The following is a 7,779-nucleotide window of genomic DNA, read 5'->3' as shown; positions in this document are numbered from 1 at the left end:
TTTCGTTTGGTTTCCATAAATTTATATAATTGAGTTCTATTTTTTTTATTGGATTTTGATCAAATTATACCTCAAACAATTTGAATATTGAGATATTCTTTTCATTTCATTAAAATTATTGAATTTTAATTTTAATTTTAATAAAATTATTTGACCAATTTATATATAAAAACTCATTATAATGTTGACTTAATGCAGAAAATATATATGCCAAGTACGTCTCACAGCGAACAATAATGTGATTTTTATATGGCTAATACTTTTTTTGTCACGTGTTTTTTTTAACATAACACGCAGTTAATAATGAGGTATGTATACTGAATAACAATGAGCCCACTGGAGTCGAATATTATACGTCGGGAACAATTTCTATGTAAGCTCCGACAATCAAATCAGTAGGGATAATCAAGATATGAGAGATAATGTAGAGAGAGTCGTGTCCCTTTTTCCTTTAATGTGCTCTTTATATAAGCTTTGGTCCTTCTTACTAAAGTCCGTAATTCCTCTGGACTTTAGTTAGCCTACCAGTCGGGTCCCAAAGGACGATATGGGTCATGCACGTTGATATGCCCTTGCTATGATGAATCTCTATCCTGTAGAAGGACTTTGCAGTGTCTCGCGCTTGGTCTTTTGTTCTGTCATATTCCTATAACTTATCCAATTACAACATATTAACCATCTTACTGGGTCTTACAGACTGGATCTTGCATGGTGTTGGGTTTCAAGTCTAAATACCTTATCATTTAATATATATTCAATTATCTTCTATATATCACGCCAATATTTAGTGAGCTTTAATATCCAAACTAGTTGGAATAACTTTACTGAAATCATTTACCTACATGATGCTTGACCTTTACACGCGCATGCCACCGCCGCCGTCCGACCACTGGGTAGAGTTAGTGTGGTGTGTGGACACTATATTTTTTTGAGAAATTTTTGTTATTGATTTAATTAAAATTTTCAAAATCATTTAATTAAATAAATTATTTTCTCAACGGCTATTTTATTACGCTGAATTAGTCTCCAGACGTGGTCTTAACTAACTGCCACTATGCTAATTTTGCTCCACTTGACCAGTATCATAAACTACTTTTTTTCATTAACTTAAAAGGTACAAATACAGCACGAAACTAAACTCATACAGGCTACAGTCAGTATAAGATCCACAAATGGAAGAAAATAGACTACAACGAGCAATAAAAACTATAAAATGTACAAATACAACAAACATAGAAATCATATTCTTCTCATAAGTCAAATTCCGTTGAAAACTTGTTGTAATCCACGTTTCATCATTTAGAGAGAGTGAAAAGTTTTTAGAGAGAGAGACTCCTCTTTCTCTCTACTTTTCTTCTCATTTTCCCTTTTCTTTTTCTCAGATCTCGTCATTGCCGCTATCATCACCGTCACTTTCTCTGTTCTAGCTCCCAAACAGGTCTAGTGAGAGGAGGAGGAAGGAAGTTTGTCTTCCTTCTTTCTCCTTCTATTTATGTTTTAGTTTTTGTTTTTAGTTTCAAATTTACTTTTTCTTGTTAGTTTGAAATCTATATACATTCTTGAACTTCTATTTCCGTCAGATCTACAACTGTTCGCTATACTTCTTTCTTTTAGTCTTTTTTCGATCTTAGTAAAAGCGAAAAAGATTCACCTTATCCGTAGATCTATAGATCTGCGTGGTTGCAAAAACAGAAAGGACTGTCTTCGGTATCTTAAGTTCATTAAACAAACTCCAAACTCCAATCATGATGCATTTTATCCTAAATATCAAACATAAAGCCACAACCACAAAATAAAAATCAAAGAGAAATATAATTCCAAACCATGAAAATCACAAACCAATCACATCCACTAAAAAACAGCATAATGGCCAATCAATTGCTAAAAAGTAAAAAACACTAAAAAACAAAAAGAAAATAAATTAATAAATTGATTTGAGTGAATTTTATTAATATTCTTTTCTGAATATGTGTGGCCTGCAAATATAGTGCTTCTCTTTTTCAGTACAGTTGCACATTCACAAGATACATCATCATCATCTTCATCTTTCCTATCCCAGATCTAACCAAAAAAATCTTCCCTATCCTAAAAAATGTATATCATCTTTTAGGATAAGCTCAAATAGTGGTTATTCCAATCAATAAATAACCTCAAATAGTGGTGATTTCAATTGAATCCTTATCGAAAATCATTCGGTTGAACAGTTTCAAATCATCTTCTACAAACTCATTTTGAACCAACAGAGATTGTTACGGTCTATATCAAATAGTCACAATTTCTAATTTTAGGATAAAATGAGAACTCAATTGATGATTTTTGCTTAGTTCAGGGATCTGATTATAAGGTCATTCAGGTGTTTTTTTTATGAGAGATAAAATCAATGTTTAGAAGGAGAAAACTACAAAATTGAAAAATAAAAATTGTAATTCCATAGTATGTATGATAATAAACAACTTTAATTCTTTCATTTTGAGGTTATTATTGGCCAAATTTAGAAAAATGAAAATTTTACTGGTTAGATAACGATCTGAAAAAAAAAAAAAACAGAAACCATGAAATTTTATTTGAAATTAACCCAAGAATATACGAGCCAATAAGTCAAACAACATTTGTAGAACTGCACAGAATACAAATCTCGTGTTTGATGTGAGATATGGTTGCAGTTGCCCGTAATCATAGGCTGAATTTGTTATATTTGGATTCGGGTATTGGATGTAAGGAAGAGGGGGGAGGGGGGCACTGAAACAGCAGCTTTCTGATTGAAAGCCAAGCTATGCGACTTGCACGCAACTAAAGTCCACAAACTCCTCCACTGCGCGACATGTCACGCGTAGAGTCCCTTCCCCATCCCGCTAACCTTATAACGTTAATATTCTGTTACACTTTCGTAAGGAAATAAATTTCAGTAATCTTTGTGAAACACAAGCTCCCGTCGATATATTTTTACCCGTGGAAAAACATATCGAAAATTCCTCTTTCATAAATCATCATATACATTAAATTGAGTTCAAATTTGAGCTTACAACACTAAACTAATCAAAGAATAATATAACTGTGTATCACAACCTCTAAATGAAAAACTGTGAAGGGTTCACATTCTGTTTTACCCCCTTTATCAATGTGGTAATATATACTTACAGTGCTATACTTGCCCAGGTATAGCACTGTACAAAATCCCGATCGCATCGCCAGAGTTTAGAGGCGAAGAGGTAACCCGTAATTAAGGTACGTTCTAATCCGTCCATCCCAGCCGGCCGTTACTACCACAAGACCCCAGAGGTGAGGAGAACTGAACATACTATTGCACGCGCTCTTCAAAAACTTGAACTCCGATTTGAACCTATTAGGCGAGGTAGCAATTGGGGGAACGTCGGGAAGTTTCTCTTCAGGCCAAGTCGCGGATCCTCTTGTCAAAGAATCCCATAAAAATGCACGGGTATGGGAGAAACAATCCTGCGAAGATTGGATTGTTTCATCGTCTAACTCCTCGAGGAGTTTCTGATGGTCACGACTATTTTTGCTGCTTTCAGTGGACTCGTTCTCAATGCCACGCCATGATATTGCCATAGATGCGTTTTGAGATGTGAAGCTCTCGTAAGACTGAATGCTTTTCGTCCGTTGATTCTTTTCCTGGCTTGTGTAGTTCCAAATGTAGACATTAGAATCTTCATTTGTCGAGATTACATGTTTCCCGTCTGAGGTAAATGATGCACACATTTGGTTTGCTCCGACACCAATACTCGAGGCTGAAAGGTAAAACAAATTGATAGTAAATTTTCAATGCTAATAGTCAGACAAATGGCGAAAACCGAAAACCGAAAAGAATAGACACGAACTTTTGAATTTGCAGATCACATCCATGCCACATAGCACTCGTACTAGCGAATCAGCAGAAGTGACAACTACTTTGCTTGGATCGCTTGGAGAGAACTGAACGATAATATCATAGACAGTAAGCTTTTAACCGATGAAAAATAACAATAGCAACTAAACGAGCTGTCTTAACAAGAAAGACGAAAAAACTCGACCACCTCAAAGCCTGTAATCCTCCTGCCTGATAACTTCTTTTTCCCCTGTAAGGATATTTGAGCATTCAGTTGCAAACGATTATCTGCACGACAAAATTACGAACATAGCTCAGTCAGGAAGCTCTCTAAGCCAACAACATCAAGTAACCGAATCATAAAATAAGGGCAGCCCGGTGCATTATGCATCCCCGGTAAGCGAGGGTCCGGGGAGGGGTCCCACCACAAGGGTGTACTGGGGGCAAGCCTTCCCCTGCCAATTTTTTGACAAGAGGCCGCTCCTAAGACTTGAAGGTCACACGACAACAACGTTTACCGTTCCGCCAACTAACAGTATCATATTCCACTTTATTTAGTTTTTGTCGTGTTTTGATACTTTTCAGGTGTTCGAGTTCTTTCCCGATTGATCACGCTCAACCATTCAAAAGCATGAAATAAACTACCATAAGCTTGCATTGTGACCACAATAGAACACCAATATACGTAAATCAACTAGTTTCGCAATATAGATCTACTCGAACTAGACCAAGAATCACCGAAATGCATACCTATGATATCATAGAAAAGGCAGTTACCGGACATGGTGCCAACTATTCCTCCCTGTAAAATTACAAATAAAGAATTTGTTCAGAGTAAATCAATCTGAATCTTCGATCAAAACTTCTATTCACCGATCGTATGTTTTTTTAAAGAACTTTCCCTACCTTTCCACCAGGGTAGTAGCACACAGCAGTAACTATTTCCCTTATAATAGTATAATCGACAACCTGGCAGCCATCGACTTCCCAAATACGAACTTTTCCATCTATAGAACCGCTGATGAAATGATTATCATCAACCGGATTGAAATCCACACAAGTTACTGCAATCAATACGCAAAGTTACATAAAACAGCCAAAAAATGTAGTGGATAATAGGGATCCGACTGAAGCAAATCGAGGGGCATACCATAATTGTTATGAGAAAAAACTCGCAGGCATCTATCACACCCGACTTGCCAGAGGCGAACTGTGTGATCGATAGAGGACGATAGTAGACACTGCAGCAAATATGGAGAACATAAAACCGGATTAGAATCATTAAGCCAAGGAAAAGAAATTTACAACATAATTTCATAGGCATTACTAACCCTTTTCTTAGACCAAGAGAGATCCAAAATGTCGCCATTGTGTCCGTGAAACTCGTGCAATGGTTTCTCTTCTACTTTGAAAACTTTGGGCGGAAAAATCACACACGTCGTGTCTGATGATATGTGCTTCTTAATTTTGTCTACTTTCATTTTATCCACATCAAGAGAAGCTATTTTGTATTGCTGATTCATTGTGAAATATAGACACGAAGAATCGTTGGCTGACAAGTGAAATTGATCCGCCACTGTATCATCCTCGATCACCTTCCACACACGAACAACGCAGTCTTCACCTCCGGTCGCCAAGTATTGTCCATCGAGGCTGAACTTCATGGTCAAGATTGATCCCTTATGTGCAAGAAACTCTTGCCCAACGTAAAGGGAAGACAATTCCTTCGACTTCTTTTTTGATGAATGAACTTTAACTCGATGTATCTTCGATCCTACGTTCAATTCATAATCACCGGACTTCTCAACGGTTCTAGAAGGATGACTTAATCTTCTCAATTTTTTCAACCAAGTCTTCTTCACTTTCTTCTTTGCTTCAACATTCAGCATTTGCTCAATCAAAGGCGATGCACCATTGATTACTTTCTGAAATTCATCGAAACTAAGAGACTGATTCGAACCCACTTCGTGTAGTCGACTAAGCAATCCATCTCGACCAATTTCATCGACTACAAACTCCGTCCCGTCATCCAAATTCCTGATCTTATATACAACATTATCCTCTTCTATAACATCTTCAAACGATTCAACAGTTTCAACTGACTGAAAAGAAATTCGAGATTCGCTGTTTCGAGAACCAGAAGTTCTCAATACAGCCCCACTAGAATCCATCATTCTCTCAATCCCCGATCCAATTTCGGTTATACATTCATCAGTTGACTCCGGAGAATCCGAATTTCGATCCCAACTTAAACCCATTGACTTTAAGAACCTACTACGACGATCCTCAACACTTTCTGGTTCCTTAATCCAAAGTTCATACTCAGAAAAACTATTATCCGGACTTGAATCCTCATTAGAAGATATCTCCTCTAGGGTATCATAAAACCCCTCTTTTTCTTCACTGAAACCCTCCATCATCATTATTAAAATTAAGTCCCTACCACATCAAATTCCTGAATAAATTGGGGAAAACGATTACTAAACAATAGAATTCGAATCCAAAACATAGAATCAATCAATTAATCAAACAAAACCCAGATCTCTCAGTGAACAATTTTCAGTCTACGGAGTTGGTTCAAATTGAATTTGATCAAAATCGAAGAAAAGAAGAATATACAAACAGAGATTGCTTCAAAATGAAACGAACAACATAAAGAATTGAAACAAAAGAAGAGATTGTGCACCTGGGTCGCCGTGAAATCGCGGTCAAACCCCAGAAATCAAAGCAAAGGGGGGAGAAGTCGTCTCCAATTGGGGAGGCAAAATTGGGATAAAATAAAATAGTAAAGTGATTAAATTAAGAAGAAATGAAAAATATTTGAAGTAGAAATGGAGGTAATGATGAAAAGTTGTGAGCTTTAGTGTCGGTACGAACAAGGAAAACGAGAAGGGGGGAGAAAGATCCAAAGGGTGCGAACCGAGAAATTTTGCTGTCCGTTTTCTACGTCACTGTCTGTGAGTTTTTGTGCTGCAGACTTGCAGTCCTTTCTGTAACTCCGTGAATTCAAACGCTGTTTCGTTTCGGGTCCGATATTTTACTTGTTATTTTTTTTTAAAACTTAATACATTGTATCATTTTGATGTTAAAAAAAGTTTTTAATTCATCCTTTCAACTTTCAAAATGTTTCAATAATTATGTTTAGCAAATCTGATTAATTGTTTTGACTTATAGATTATTTAAACTTATTTAGTAAAATTTAATTGTAATAGCTGTTTGTTTGTTTAGAGTGAAAAATAAAAATATAGTAAAGGCCATTTGGCAATTAGCTATTAGCTGATAGTTAATTTGACTAGCAGATTGTGTGAACTTATTTGATAAAATTTAGCTAATGAATAACTGTTTGTGTAAAATGACAAATAAGGACATGATAAAACATTTATTTCGAATTAAAGAGTATTAATTATGGATAAAAATGTCCATAAAAAGAGATGGAACAATAAGATAATTGAAAAAGCTCATAAAATGAGCTTTTTTTTAGAGGTTTGACTCGTCAAAACCTATATTTCTAATTTTACTCCAAAAAGCTTCTTACCAAACAGAACAAAATCTTTATTTGGGATTAAATGGTAGTAATTAATGTCATTTAAAAGACATGGATCAATAAGCTAATTGAAAAAACTCATAAAACCAATTTTTTCAAAATTACTTTTTTTTTTGTTACAATGGAGGGGATAGCCCCAAAAAAAACACCAAAAACAGGTCATTCTGGGAAGCCCAACCCCACAAAAATCAGAAAAAAGAATGTCATAAATCCAGGAGGCGCATCACACCCGTGAAGACTTAAACTCAAACTCCATGCGTAGTTTGACATCCAATCAGCTGCCCTAAAATCAAAATTACTTTTTTTTATCCTACAAACTTTTTCAAACATTTCTTCACCAAACATCATTATTAGAGGTTTGACTAGTCAAAACCTCTAAAGTGGTTCAAACTTCTAATTTTACTCCCTCTCC

At 35.8% G+C, this 7,779-nt stretch overlaps 1 protein-coding gene across 1 annotated transcript; it reads right to left on the bottom strand.

The window, feature by feature from the left end:
- Positions 1 to 2,960: 2,960 nt before the first annotated feature.
- LOC136210962 (uncharacterized) lies at positions 2,961 to 6,769 on the bottom strand. The gene is made up of 8 exons (XM_066002439.1): positions 6,510 to 6,769; positions 5,155 to 6,278; positions 4,974 to 5,064; positions 4,730 to 4,887; positions 4,574 to 4,625; positions 4,032 to 4,111; positions 3,837 to 3,930; positions 2,961 to 3,746 (listed from the first exon to the last, which is right to left on the bottom strand). Exons 2-8 carry the CDS (start codon positions 6,244 to 6,246, stop codon positions 3,196 to 3,198), a joined length of 2,118 nt encoding a protein of 705 aa, XP_065858511.1. The 5' UTR covers positions 6,247 to 6,278; positions 6,510 to 6,769; the 3' UTR covers positions 2,961 to 3,195.
- Positions 6,770 to 7,779: the final 1,010 nt, after the last annotated feature.

This window comes from Euphorbia lathyris, chromosome 1, assembly GCF_963576675.1.
Source record: "Euphorbia lathyris chromosome 1, ddEupLath1.1, whole genome shotgun sequence".
Lineage (NCBI taxonomy): Eukaryota > Viridiplantae > Streptophyta > Magnoliopsida > Malpighiales > Euphorbiaceae > Euphorbia > Euphorbia lathyris.
This window is presented reverse-complemented; position numbering and strand designations above follow the sequence as displayed.